General features: G+C 36.4%; 1 protein-coding gene across 1 annotated transcript in view; it reads right to left on the reverse strand.

Annotated features, from left to right (window-relative positions):
• Window positions 1–15,879, reverse strand: part of LOC108742027 (ionotropic receptor 40a) — a 29,163-nt gene that overhangs the window by 4,373 nt on the left and 8,911 nt on the right. Inside the window, exons 3-6 of the mRNA XM_025975654.1 lie at window positions 14,073–14,228; window positions 9,484–9,615; window positions 4,901–5,059; window positions 4,677–4,836 (exon numbers count right to left, since the gene is read on the reverse strand). Coding sequence (XP_025831439.1) covers window positions 4,677–4,836; window positions 4,901–5,059; window positions 9,484–9,615; window positions 14,073–14,228 — 607 coding nt within the window. The remainder of the gene's footprint in view (window positions 1–4,676; window positions 4,837–4,900; window positions 5,060–9,483; window positions 9,616–14,072; window positions 14,229–15,879) is intronic.

A 15,879-nucleotide genomic window follows, 5' to 3' on the forward strand; every position in this document is an offset into this window, starting at 1 on the left:
GTCACTAGATTGGCTACACCTCCGTTACACCCTCGAAACATCTTCATTCAAATGCACTCCAATTCGCACAATAGCGGAACGAAGCTGTGAATCTCCCTTTAAACGAGATTACCAGCGTTATCGCTCCATTACCTCCCGCCCCACGCCCACCAAAGACAGAACACTTTCTGCAGACATTTTTGACCTCCTCAAGAGGAAAAACAAGGCCCGACGTCTGTGGAATAGACACCGCGTCCCCGCACACCGTGCAGAAGTAAATGCTCTTCAACGAGAACTAAAAACTCGTCTCACTGCATTCCGCAGCGCATCCTTCGATGATTATATCGCTCAGGCATAAACACACCCCCGAAATACTTGAAGACTGATCCGTTCTCTTCCTAACAGAGCTCCCGATCTTCCGCCACTAAAACAGAACTTCCCTACCTACTCTACAGTCGAAGAAAAAGCTGCAATCTTCGCAGACTCTTTATATCTCCAGTGCTCCCCACTACCTAGTCCAGCAGACCTTGCCGACTTTCACGCGTACCAAAGCCGCCTCCCACATCTTCGTTCTCCTAAATTCCGACTTCAGACACACTACACCCCATGAAATCTCGCTTACTATCCGTTCTCTGAAAAAGAGAAAAGCTCCTGGAGCTGATGGAATTCAAAACGGAGACCTAAAGGTCCTGTCGCCAAAGCACTGTCATCTGTCTCCCTAGAAAAGTGAAGCCTCTCAGCTCTCCTTCAAGCTACAGGCTCATCAGCCTGCTCAGTTCTTTGAGCAAAGTAGTTGAATCAATCCTTCTCGACCAGCTCTTAGACCATGTGGAGCAAAACAACCTTCTCCCCGATCATCAACACGGCTTCCGCAGGCATCACTGCACCTGCCACCAACTTCTTCGCGTATCTCAATACATTTTCGTTATCCTTAACAAGTGGCGTTACACCTCCATGCTTCTTCTTGACGTCCAACAAACGTTCGACCGAGTCTGGCACGAAGGCCTTACCTCAAAACTCATCACCCTTAACATTCCACATTTTCTAGTAGGGGTTATCAGGTTCTTTCTGACAGACAGAAAGCTTCGGGTCCGCGTCGGCTCTGTTCTCTTTGCCCGTAAACCCGTCATTGCCGGTGTCCCACAAGGCTCCAAACTAAAACTTATTCTATTTAATCTGTTCTGTGCGGACATGCCCTCCGACATTTCTATTTTGACAGCTCTCTACGCAGAAAACATTGCCCTCATAAACTCAACCCAAACCATTCTCAATGCACAGGGAGAATTAATAAGTTTCTACCCCTGCTCCTAAACTGGTACCGAAAATGGAAACTTTTCATTAACGAGACCAAATCGGAAGCAATTTTCTTTTTCGTAGGTCCGGAAAACCTCCCTCTATCTTAGTAAACTACCGTCCCATCAAGTGGAGCAACTCTGTCACCTACCTAGGCGTCGTTTTCGACAGGACCCTGAACTGGCGGCTCCACATCGCAACTACCCGTAAGAAGGCAAAGGGTGCGTTCATCGCACTCAAGCCTTTCTTCCGAAACCACTCCATCTCCCAAAATACGAAAATCTGTGCGTTTTACGCAATAATGAGGAGTATTTGCTCGTACGCCATTTCCGTCTGGGGCTGCGCCCTTCCTCACCGCCTGAAACCTCTTCATGACACCTACATGCGGATTATTTGGTCCGCACTAAACTATCCCTGGTTCGTCAGAAACAACCAAATTCTGATAGAAATCGGTTTACCTTCTCTCCCTGAGGCTGCAATCTCATTCGCAGGAAATCTCCGGGCCTCAGTTTCATGCCACGCAAACCCCACCATTTCGACACTTTTCAAAAGCACGAAGCCAAACGACCGTTTCCGAAGGCCTTGTCACCTTCTACAATTAGCCACTCGTAGCTTCGCTTTTTAGCGCGAGTGTCCACCCATCATTTCCGAGGTGGACCACCTACTCTGACGGCTCTCCCCCCCGGATCCCCCCACGCTTAACCATTTTTCCTTCTCAACCCTCTCCCAAATCCCAACGTTCCACTCTCTTCCCTGGGATGAGTAACCCTCAGGGTTTATCTCCCCGCTAGAGGAGGGGTTTTAGTCGGTAAAAATCCGACACTACCTCCCTTCAGAAGAAGATATCTCTTTCTCGAGAATAATCTAAAAAAAATTCCGGTAAAACGAGTCTCTGACATTCCACCTACCCGGTCAAGGAAGAGAGAGAAGAGATTTGGCTGGCTCTGTATTACAGTCTGAGATAGCTTCTGCGTATACAGGGTTTGTCCGGAAAGTAATAGGACTGATGTCTTCCACCACAGCTGTACTTTGGAGCGTGCGCGAACCGACTGGATTCGGTAGAGGGCATTCCTAGCTAACGAACGAGAGGCTGGTCAGTTGTCTCCGAGCACCTGGAGAGTTAGAACAGGCTTTTTCGCGCGACGTGTTTCTGTGAGTGGTGCAAGCCGAAAATGCAGCGTTCGTTGGAGCAGAGGTACGCGATTAAATTCTGTGTGAAACTCGGTAAATCTGCGACAGAGACGTTTGATATGATCAAGCAGGCTTACCCAGATGTTGCTTTAGCCAGAAGTGGTGTGTTTCGGTGGCACCAGGCTTTTTCAGAGGGTCGGGAAAGGTCGCCGGTGAAGACCGTGCTGGAAGACCTTCGACTTCGACAAATACCGACAATGTTACTCGTGTGCGCGAAGTTTTCAAATCTCAGACCGTCGACTAAGTATTCGTTTAATTGCCCAGATATTAAATTTACCAAAATCTGTGGTTCATGACATCGTGACGGAGCATTTGAACATGCGCGAAGATAGTCCCAAAAGTGCTCACTGACGACCAGAAATCGCGGCGAGTGGAAGTGTGCCAAGAAAATTTAAACATGTGTGAAAGTGACTCCCAATTTTCGAATAACGTAATCACAGGTGACGAGTCATGGATCTTTGAGTATGATCCCGAGACAAAGAGGCAATCTTCCGAGTGGCACACGCCGGCGTCTTCTCGCCCAAAAAAGGGAAGAATGAGCAAATCCAATGTGAAAACGATGCTCATTGTCTTTTTTGACATGAAAGGCATCGTCCACCATGAATTTGTTCCTCCTGGACAAACCGCCAACGCCAAGTTTTACGTGGAAGTGCTGAAGAGACTGAAACGAAGGGTTAATCGGGTTCGACAAGACATCGCAGCCGACTGAAAGGTGCACCACGACAACGCCCCGGCTCACGCCGTCTTTCTTGTGGACAGCTACCTGACCAAGGCCGGCATCCCAACGCTTCCGCAGCCGCCTTACAGCCCAGATGTGCCCTTCCCCGGAATTTTTTTTGTTTGCTCGCCTGAAAAGGCCGATGAAAGGCAAGCATTTTGAGACGACAGAGAGGATCCAAGCAGCATGCACCGCGGCTTTTAAGGCTATTCCGGAGAATGCCTTCCGTGACGCCTTCAATGCTTGGAAATCGCGCTGGCAGCGCTGCATCGATGCAGACGGAGCCTATTTTGAAAGTTTTTAAAGAATTGTAACGATTGGTTCAATAAAGTTTTTTAAATCGACTCAGTCCTATTACTTTCCGGACAAACCCTGTATGCTCGATTAGTCGAGCACGAAGGTGGCCATTTATGTCCTATTTTGGTAGATCACTCCGAATCGATACACAAATAAGTTTTCAGTATGCGTAGACTAGAAAATAATATTGAAAAATAACTTAAAAAAAAAATAAACCTAATGCTTTTGTTTGTTTTGTAATTGGTTTTCACATTCACTGTCCTCATCGGAATCACTATCACTGTTATTTACATCAACAGTCAGTTCTTCTGTTTGTATGTCTATTACTTGTTCATTATCTCATATAGCATTTAAATAAATTCCATTAAACTAAATTATATATTTCTTTTTTATATAAATTTTGAATATCTACAACAAGAAAACCAATCGAATTTTTTTAATTTAATTTTTAAACTGCAGAATGATAGCTGTAATTCTTATACCTAAAAGTGCCTACATTTGTCACTGCGCATCCACGCCATCTTAAAATTTCCGCCAGCTCGAGCGTCAGGCCTGTACTTTCCTATATGACTCAAAATATTTACTATATATGGACCATATGATTCCTTACCACTTTTATAAAAACATTCATAAAAAATGAATAATAACAGAGTCATGGACGAAACCGCTTCAGGTGGTATAGTCTGTATATAATTGACAAGGAAAGAAAAATTATTAATACGGTAAAAATATATATACTTTTGATTTGAATAATATTTTCGTGTGATATGCCTAAATCTTTTAGAAATATTTAATAATTTAATCAATGTTGATAAAAATAAGTGACTGCAAATTGGCTTAAAATCGATATTGAAGCTCATAAATAAAGTTGAAAAAGTCATTATTAATATAATGGAAGAATTCCTCCGGATTTGTTGTGCGTAATAAATAATATGGATTTGTAATTATTTTTAATTATATCAAATAATGAGCTTAAACGCTCTCCTCATATAACAACGTGCATCGCTGCTCTAAATTTTAGCTGTAATAGCATTAGTGGAAACGAATGTTGTTCAACTAATATGAAAACTTTAAGCAGAAATGAAACTTTGAGGTTATGAATCAAATAACTTTTATCAATTAACTGATCAGCAAATTTCTCTTCTAGATCAATTTGTGTTTTTGCTTATTGAATTACCCATGCAAATATTTTACCTACTTTGTTTAAGAAACAAAGAGATCGAATACCAGTAACATTCAAAAAATAATTTTCCTTTTGATTTTACGAGAAAGGTGGAATGCCAAGTGTTAGGTAAGATGACGAGGGCATAAAGAACAGGACCAGACAACATAAGTATTGCAAAGATTACTGGCCAGACCTTTAAAACAATTTGGAATAAATGCGCAATAAAATTGTTTCTATTTAAATCTAGTTTAACTTACTTGCCAATGAAATGGTCTTATTAAAGCCAGAGCTTCGTTAAGTTTACTGGGTGCATGTGTTATAAAAGCTCCGCTATCGGCGAGGGTGATGAATGAAAATTCGGCTACTTGAAAACGATCTAGCGTTAGTGCTACGTCACCAAGAAATAAATCGGCTTCCTGTAAGTATATCATTTTACATAAACAAGAAAGAATTTTTTATTTTTATCGTTTTGTACAACACTATGCGTAAGAAGATTTAACTGTTACTTAATTATTGTATGTTATAAAAACATTGTAATCACGTCTATTAACTTTATTTTATTAACACTGACATACCAACCTAAAACACAACTACAACATCTCAACCATGATGTCAAAATATGAATATCCTACGTAAACTTGGGTTTCTCTCATCACCATAATGTTCTTTTTGCGCCGAACTGTATAATGTATTGCTTAGTGTTTTGATTTTAAACGGTTACGCACAGACGCGGTTCTTTAGGAATCAAACTAGTGATGAAATGTTTTAATAACGGATTACTTTATTTCAAACGTGTATTAATATTTTACACATAAATCTTATACAAGCAAGCGGATGACTGAATGAATGAATAATATATATATATATCAAGATGAACATAAACAGGAATGAATATGTTGTATTTTGTATGCAATGTGATAACCGATATTATCTGTCAATTGTCTCTGGTCTCACCGTGTCTCCATTGTCTTATGGGCTGTAGCCACGGTGAAGTCTGCAGGTTGACTACGAGTAGGTGGCGCAACGTGGTGTGCTGTTTTTTTCTGCTACTTGTTAGCGTGTTCATTTGATGTGCCACAGGTCTATGCCTCTGGCAATATGAGATTAATTCTCATTGTGTTTCTGTTATATCTGTTCGATTATAAAATAAATTATTAATTTTTTCAATTGTTGTTTTATTTAAAAGGGTTCTGTCGGTTCATTCTTAAATAAANTTTACAGTATATAAAGTAAGCAGCAGAGACAATTAAAAATCTAATTCCCAATTAATCATTGTACCAATTGCGATACTACAAGAAAATCATATTAGAGGATAGAATTGGATCTCACTTTTATATTACAATGAACCAAGTTTTTTTTCGCTAGTTACACAAAGTCAAAAAATATTAACTCTTTGCACTCCGAATTTTTAATATGATGTATCAGCAAATCTGACTCATTTTTCCTATAGGCTTGCCGCTACTCCAGGCTATTTTTAATGGCGCGAGCGCGTTGCCGTAGAATATTGATAATTGCTTTGTTATAAAAAAAACGTGAATACACTTTAAAAATGTGCTTTATTAATACAATATTACTACGAAAATATAAAAATACAATATATTTGATAAAAATCACTTTTTGAATTTCTTCATTTTATGGTATTTTGAAAAACACTCCCCAAGGTGCATTCTTAGCTTATCAGGGAAAGTATCACAATATTCACTCGTTTCTCGTCTTTCACCTTTCGTCTGTCTATTGGAAGAAACAATGCAATCTCTTTTTTTATCTTTGCGCATTTCATGAAGTTTTCCGTTTAACCTGATCTCTGATGATGACGTAGAGGCTCTAGATTTTTCTTGTCGAAAATTATTAATCAGTTGATCGACTAATAGTTTAACATATTTCAAATGTGTCAATGGTTTTTCGTTTTGTTTTGTTTTTTCAAGTTTATGAATTAATTACAGACACTTCCAGGCCCCAAAAAAACATTTTTCTCCACTATTTAAGAGATTTTCTCAAAAAATAATAAGTAGATGCATAATGATCAGCTCGATCTACACCACCCATAGAATTTGTGTAATTTACAACTACATTAGGCTTTCTAATATTTACTTTCGTACCCCCTCGAAGAATTCTTTTTGAATCTATCATTCCAGCATCATTCCAAGTTCTTAAAAGCGATACAACGCTTTTGACTTTCCAGGCTAAGAACATGATTTTTCCTTTTTAACAAAAAATAGTTTTTTTATCCGAAAACTTAGTTTTTTTCTTAATGATAGGGATACCTTTCCTGTTAGGTTTTATAGTACCAGTCAAGTGGCATTTTAATTTCATTAATTCTTCTGCTAAAGGTATACTAGTATAATATCTATCAGTAAAGATATGGTAACCCTGTGCCTCTGAGATTTTATCTAGCAGCCTTTGATATAAATGCATAGGAATTCGAGTGCAGACTGGTAAATCTGAACGAATAAGATTTTCAGATGTAATACTTCCATAATAAGGTAAGATAATATAGATATATCCTGTTTCAGAATCCACCATTGCGTAGATTCTTATACCCCATTTTGTTGGCTTAATAGGGTTGTAAGTAATGAAAGAAATTTTCCCTTTAAATTTTACAATGGATTCGTCTACACAAATATTTTTACCTGGAAAAAAGTGTTCAGAAAATTTTGAATCTAGATAGTCTAAAAAAGTGCTGGCTCGTTGTATATGAGTTTTAAGATTTTTGCTTCCCGAGTCAGGTGTTTTTAAATGGAGCATCCAAAATATTTGATTGAATCGAGCTCTTGTAAATACATTAGAAAAAAATGGGATTCTACTGTTATGTCTAGTTGACCAATAATCTTGCATGTTAGAAACAGGCATTGTACCCATATTTAAGATAAGTCCAATGAAAGCCCAAAATTCAACTTTATTTACATCACGCCATGTTTGCCATATAGTCTTTAGATATATTCTTTGAATTCAACACCGATTTTGCATAGTTATTTGTTTCTTTTATTATTTCCTCAACAAGCTGTTCTGAGAAAAATAGTTTGAAAAATTGAATATATATAAATATTAGAGAGAATTTGGGGGCCTGTTACTTTTGATCCTATTAAAAAATTTACACTTTTGGGCATATATTCATTCTCTGCAATACTGACCCAATCATCTTCTTCGGAGGAGATACTTGAATTATCATCGGTGTCGCTTTCAATAGGTCGTGCTTTTCGCCTTCGATGAACTATTATATCGCTGCTATCACTATCACTATTTATATCTTCATTTATATCATTAATTTCAGCCAAATTGTCGCTGTATAAGTTAAATTCGAATTCATCTTCACTTTCGGAGAATTCATCAATTGCATTAATATTATTATCTTCCATTTAGAGGATAAATATAGAAAAAATGATAATAATTTTAATTCAATTATTTATCAAAACTAAGAGTATAAAACTTGACGAAGAACCAAAGAATGTTTGAATTAAATATATATCTATATTTAAAATAAAAACAATGTTTCTTTTATATGTCGCTGCTGCGGCGACAACGGGTAGAAGCTTATAAGTCTCCTTAGCGCCAACGGAGTTATATAATTACCTTACATTGCGCCGCAGCAGCGACAACGGAGTGCTAAGGGTTAAAAAAAAATATACACAAATAAAACCACCTTAACAATTTCACAAGTTTTGTCCTTCGAAGATGACAACTACAGATTCACAAGGAATCCACATTTCTTAGTCATTCTCTGCCGTCTTTTCTCATTAATCTTCTCATTTCTAGAACCTTAAAGTTATTTGAGCACAAAAAGTTCTGAAAGATAAGATCTTCAGGAACCTCAATATCTATATTCTTTACGATGTCTTTTCTAGTTCTCTTGAAAGCAGCTGCATAGTCCGAGTCTGAGCTTTGGGAGAGTATCATCATTAGTCAGTTTATTTGCTTCTATCAGGTTCAACGGAATATCTTCAACGCTGGATCTGATCCTGCGACAAATCTCTGGAGTGCTTGTGTAACTAACAAGGAGCAAGCCACCCATTACCTGTAACTTCCCTTTTTGTTAGCTGTTTCGCTTCTAACCCGCACACTGTACGATCCTGGGATGTCTATCCTATAAATAATTCACTTGTTTTGACGCCATTGTTGCTGCAGCTGTGACATTTAATTAGGTTTGTGATTTTCTGATATATTGTTGCTACGCTGTTACTGTCGGTTTTTCAACGTCGATATGATACCTCTGGCGTTTAGGTTTATTTGGTTGAGACGTCCTTCTTCTTTCCTTTTTTATTCTTCCTCTACTTTTCGTATCGAGATCATGGTCTTATTCGTTGCTGTTAGTGGCCATTGCTTTTGACTGAGAGTAGAGGTAATAACGAGATAAAAATTCAGAAAGTTCAGAAATCAGATACCACTACACACTCACGATAGATAAAATTATTCAGTTAGTCCCCAATTCGATTGTCCGACCAGCAGGTTCTCCCATCATTTATGAACCAAATATCTAACCATAAACTACAGTGTGGCATTACAATACTGTCAAGTTTATTTAATGAAATTGTAAAATTCAGAATATACTTTTTATTTGTATATATTTTCAATTGTTTTATTCTTTTTGAATATTTTTTGACTTTGTATGACATGACTTGCGAAAGGGTTTTAGTTCGTTGTAATATGAAGTGAGGTATAAAAGAGAGTTCTCCCATATGAACACGTAGTTTTCTTGTAACTTTTGATATTAATTAGCACTTGAGAATGTCGTAATAAAGTAACGAAACGTCGGTACAATAGTTAGTTGGCGATTGCCTTTACTGATAATTGACTTGATTTTATATCTAATTCTTTGTTTATAATATAAGCTTATTAAACGTACGCGTTTCCAAATAAGACCTAGAGCCCCATCGAAGGTTCCATTTTCGCTAAATGTTACGCCTTGTGTTCTTTCTGGAGGGTCACAATATTTTACTCTAAAAATGTTTTCTTTCATTTTAATCAAAGCTGTAATTATTTTTTATAANGCCCGAGGCCATGTCTAAGGAAGTGAAGAATTTTCCTTTTCCTAAACGATCCAATTGATCGTCTATACGAGGAAGAGGGTAGCGGTCTTTTAGCGTTATTTTGTTGAGTGCACGAAAATCCACGCATAGACGATCTGTTCCGTTTTTTTTTTAACTAGTATGACTGGGCTGGCAAAAGGATAATAAATCTATAGGTGCCTTCGTTTGCTTTTTTACTACGATTCGTGCATGTGCATTTTTCAAAAGTTAGTTGTCCGCATGCGTTCTTGTCGTAAACGAAGACATTTTTTTTACTTACGCATTAGGTCGGGGATTTGTGATAACAATAATTTTCATAGCTTCGTGTATATATTCAAGAAAACTTGGACTAATTGTATCTTTCCCCCAATTAAATATAAAGTAGAAATTTTTGCGTATAAAATTGTTAAAATGTATCTGAAATGTACATATCCATAGAAAAAGTATTCATTGGTCAATCACTTAAAAAAAACTGAGGAGTACTACATGGACGTTATTTTACCTCTACTAAAATGTGCTCTGAAAGACGATTATTACAAAGAAACAATGTTGCAAGCTCCTCATATCGGATATATTTTTCCTTGAGAAAATTTAAATACTGAAAGAATCAGAACAAAATTATTTGTTAAAAATTATTTAAATAAACAAATACAAATAAAAAATGCTTTTATTAGAAATTCACTTTAATAGAAAAGTCTCCAACTGTTTCTATCTGAAGTTTTCTCCAGAATATCTAACTGTAAATATAAAATATGTAATTGTTGATGGCTATGTTTTCTTATTTGTTTAACTCTATGGTAATTTTGTGGGCTTGTTTATAGGTTTGGTTAATTAATAAATTACAAAATGCTAAGAGCTATTTTTAATAAGCTTAAGCGTTGACTTTTGGTGTCATTGTGCATTTAAATAATGTTGTCATCTTAAAGATGATTGTTTTCTGTACAATCATACGTGTAGGGTAGGATCAAAATGTAGTAGGACTGAATTTCCGTAGTTCGAAGGAAGCGGAGGAGGGGGATCGGACCACTTGGGTGTGGTAGTGGGGAGCCTTCCGAAGAGATCGATATTTTTCCCAGTCGCCTGTGGGCAAGTAGAAATAAACATGTCGATTTTCATGAACTTTTGTTACGAAGTGTTGTCGCGATCCAAGATGGAAAAAAATCTCGAGCAGCGCTACGCTATCAAATTCTGCGTCAAATTCAGGAAACCCGCAACGGAGACCCTCGAAATGATTAAGAACGCATACGGAGATGATGCTTTGAGCCGCTCAACAGTGTTCGAGTGGGTCCCATATGGTGTTCCGTGGAAGGGTCATAAAATATACAAAATACTGCGAAAACCATTCGTTCTGTAATTAATCGTAACAACCAGTTCAGTAAGGAAATNCTTCTCTTGAGCCTCACTAGGTAAACCAACTACTATTAGGTTAATGCGAGATATTTCGCTGCCGTTAGGTTCAACGTCAAGACATAGCTTTTCCTTTGCCAGCGCATAGTCAACTAAAGACCCGCCTAAAAATTTAAAATTAAAAGCCTTTTTAACGATGGACCAACCCTTATCAACAAAAACATTTAAAAAAGAATCCTTCCAACTTGTCCAAGAAGCAAATAGCCCTATTTTCCTTATAATAGTATCATACCAGTCTTTTGCTGGTCCAATTAAATAAAAATTTAAAGCCTGAATCTTAAGACTATCCGTGATTATCTGGTTTCGGTTACACTCTTCTTCAAATCTATGCAACCACTCTGTGGGGTTGTTTTGTTTCCTATCGAATTTTTCTAATACAAATTTTTTTTCGATTTGTTGCAATTCTATGCCATCAGGAGTAGCGTTCAATTTTAGCTGACGCTCTAAACGTTTAATTCGATCTTCTAATTCTAGTTGTGAAGGTTCAACAACCCGAGACCCCGTCGGAGCTAAAGGAACATATTCTTCTAAGGGTAATTCTTTGAAACACACATTATTCGAGTCATCAAAATATGTGTTGCGAATTTCGTCATCCATTTTAATAGCTATAGTTCTATAACCGTTTATGTCTTTAATTGCGGTTGTTGCGTTAATTATAGGTTTCTTACTTGACAACACTGTGTGGAGTTTTAGGTCCTTGTGTTCATTTGGTAATAAATACCAAATTTTTTTATCCGTAGAAATATTCTGGATCGTAAAATCCTTGTCACCTTTCTTCACAACTTGAACGAAAATCTGGTTCATCTTCTTGTTTATTGGAATCTTGTAATTTAATTTCTAAGATTGTTTTATACGTGATTTTATTCTGAATAAAAGAATTAAATTACACGTTCTTTCTCAACCAAACAAGAGTTCTTGACACAAATAAAACATTAAAAAATAACATAAACACAGTCAACTTGACCAAATCAAAATGAAGTTAAATCTATGATTATTTATATTAAGCTTAACAACTATCCCCAAGGTAGCAGTACTAACCAGAGGTTACAAATATTTTAATTTTAGTGGAAATATCGTGCAATAAATGTGCAATAAGGATGCTTATAGTATGTTTTAGTGATTAATACCTTTGGATACAGTTTTTAATTGCAGAAGGCAATATTAACTATTGAGTGAAAGAAGTAAAAATGTTTTAGGTCAGATTGTATGTTTGGTCGTAATTTTCTTGTTTATTTTAACAAAATGCCTCGTTATATTCCCAGTTGTGATTCAAATTAGAAATCATCTTTAAAATGTGGTAAGTATGAGTATATTTTTATTCCCAAAACATGATGAAATGCGAAAAAATGGATAAGTGCAATAGGTACCACGTAACATTGGACTCCATCGAAATATTTTGCAGTTTGCATACATCACTATAACGAAAATGACATTATAAAAGCAGTAAAAAAAGTATCCACTGCCGATAATGTTTTGAATGTGCCTTAAGATATCCAAAATTACCAGAGAATGATGAAACAGAAATTTACAATGTCATTTTATTGAAATTTTAATTTCCGATTATTTAATGAATTGTGATTTCTTCACAACATCTGCAGACACAATGTTTACGGGCTGAACGCCAAAAACCAATTTTAGAAAAATTAACTATTTTCAAAAATATGTAGTTGTGGAAAACGTTATAAAGATATACTCTTCCAAATTTTATCTTCTTTTGCTAATGTTTTGCTTAATGATTACGTTAAAATTATAAATTATAGAAGTAGAGGGGCAGACGGGCTCCCATATCTGGGTCACGGCTACCCAAATCTGAGTCATGGTCTATCCATCAACATCTTACCAATTTTGGACCTATAGAAGGTCTTTCTAGGTCATTCTTCACCTGAAGAGGTTAGACCATGCCCCTTTTGTCAACAATACCAGAAGCTCTGGAATTGTCGTAAAAGGGGGTGGAGCCTGTATTTATTTGAATTTCCCGCTTAAAGCTACTGCTTATTGAATTTTTCAAACAAGATGTCGCTAGAATACTGAAAAACATCGTTTTCTGTAAAAGTGTGTGTAGTGTGCAGCTATTTTTTTTTGCCTATTGAATTTTTTCAATAGATGTCGCAAGAATGTCGAAACAAAATGGAGCGTGGACAAGGCTAGGCCAATTTAAACTTGAATTTTTCCTCCAACATGGACTTTGTAAATAAAATTCTTTTATTGGTAAAATAACTGTAAGGATGGTTCACCTCGTTTTATCAGCACTTTAGAATTTTATTTCTAAATAAATAGAGGCTCCACACCCTTTTACGACAATTCCAGAGGGTCTTCAACAAGAGCTTCTGGTATTGTTGGCAAAAGGGGCATGGTCTAACCTCTTCAGATGAAGAATGACCTAGAAAGACCTTCTAAAGGTCCAAAATTGGTAAGATGTTGATGGATAGACCATGACCCAGATTTGGGGAGCCGTGACCCAGATATGGGAGCCCGTCTGCCCCTCTAATTATAGAAAGCAAGAGTCCCGCCACTCCAATTCAAATTCAGCTAACTGTAAGAGCAAAAATCCGTAAATTCGCAAAGCTCAAATTGTAATTAATTTTTTCTAATGGGATAAAAAAAGGTAACGCGCCTTGGCAATACCACAATGGTGGTGTGGAAATTTGCCTTAATAAAATTACAATTATCGAGATGACATTCACATAGCCACTTATTAATGTTTACATAATTTATTGTATTTTCTATTGTGTTTCTAATACCTACATCTAGAAGTGTATTTTAAATAGTCACATACTATCAGTGATGAACAAATGTAAGTTATTTAATAATTTAATTCATTTTTATCGTAATGGGTGTCTAATAATCATGTGTAGCGGCGTGTGGTAATAACAAGTAAGACTCACAGAGTAGGACTCTCATAATGAAGCAATGCGCTGTTGCCAAATTTCTCAGCACGGCTTGTGCTAGGAACGGCTGTGGTATTAGTAATAACCACAATGTCAGATATTTTTTTCTTTTGAAATGTGGCTAAACCTACATGTATTACTGGTACTATCAATTCTCTCCCTCGAAAATCTTTATAAATGTCGTAAACGGACGGTAAAGTGGGATGTTTAGATAATCCATCCATTTGATTCCACCAGTTCACCATTTCAAGATACGATTTTTCTTCAGTATTTCCGTTTTTTTTTATCTGATTGTACAATATTCTGTATCTGCACGATAGTAGAACACAATAATGATATATAAATATATTTTTCATTTGTAAATCTATAGGTGCCTTCGTTTGCTTTTTTACTACGATTCGTGCATGTGCATTTTTCAAAAGTTAGTTGTCCGCATGCGTTCTTGTCGTAAACGAAGACATTTTTTTTACTTACGCATTAGGTCGGGGATTTGTGATAACAATAATTTTCATAGCTTCGTGTATATATTCAAGAAAACTTGGACTAATTGTATCTTTCCCCCAATTAAATATAAAGTAGAAATTTTTGCGTATAAAATTGTTAAAATGTATCTGAAATGTACATATCCATAGAAAAAGTATTCATTGGTCAATCACTTAAAAAAAACTGAGGAGTACTACATGGACGTTATTTTACCTCTACTAAAATGTGCTCTGAAAGACGATTATTACAAAGAAACAATGTTGCAAGCTCCTCATATCGGATATATTTTTCCTTGAGAAAATTTAAATACTGAAAGAATCAGAACAAAATTATTTGTTAAAAATTATTTAAATAAACAAATACAAATAAAAAATGCTTTTATTAGAAATTCACTTTAATAGAAAAGTCTCCAACTGTTTCTATCTGAAGTTTTCTCCAGAATATCTAACTGTAAATATAAAATATGTAATTGTTGATGGCTATGTTTTCTTATTTGTTTAACTCTATGGTAATTTTGTGGGCTTGTTTATAGGTTTGGTTAATTAATAAATTACAAAATGCTAAGAGCTATTTTTAATAAGCTTAAGCGTTGACTTTTGGTGTCATTGTGCATTTAAATAATGTTGTCATCTTAAAGATGATTGTTTTCTGTACAATCATACGTGTAGGGTAGGATCAAAATGTAGTAGGACTGAATTTCCGTAGTTCGAAGGAAGCGGAGGAGGGGGATCGGACCACTTGGGTGTGGTAGTGGGGAGCCTTCCGAAGAGATCGATATTTTTCCCAGTCGCCTGTGGGCAAGTAGAAATAAACATGTCGATTTTCATGAACTTTTGTTACGAAGTGTTGTCGCGATCCAAGATGGAAAAAAATCTCGAGCAGCGCTACGCTATCAAATTCTGCGTCAAATTCAGGAAACCCGCAACGGAGACCCTCGAAATGATTAAGAACGCATACGGAGATGATGCTTTGAGCCGCTCAACAGTGTTCGAGTGGGTCCCATATGGTGTTCCGTGGAAGGGTCATAAAATATACAAAATACTGCGAAAACCATTCGTTCTGTAATTAATCGTAACAACCAGTTCAGTAAGGAAATGTCGAATCCTGATGGTTCGTTTTGTGGTAGAGACGAGAACTTTTTTGTGAAAAAAGTATACCTAGATGCCAGGTGAGAGGATAGGATATTGCAGCGGTCGGGGAACTTTTTTAATCATTACCCCAAAATATTTTTGTGTAAGTTGATATTACCCCATGGCGAAGAGCAAAAAAAAACGAAATCGCCTCTTTTTAGCATCTTTCATATTATAGCCCCCATGATAATTTTGAAAAGAAAACAATAACTAAAAATTTAATTTAGACATCATTTATTCAATTTATCAATGTAATACCTAGTAATACATAACGGTAATAATAGTAATATATGTAATATACAGTTGAGGAAAAAAAAATCGCCCC

This window comes from Agrilus planipennis, unplaced genomic scaffold (assembly GCF_000699045.2).
Source record: "Agrilus planipennis isolate EAB-ADULT unplaced genomic scaffold, Apla_2.0 scaffold184, whole genome shotgun sequence".
Classification (NCBI taxonomy): domain Eukaryota; kingdom Metazoa; phylum Arthropoda; class Insecta; order Coleoptera; family Buprestidae; genus Agrilus; species Agrilus planipennis.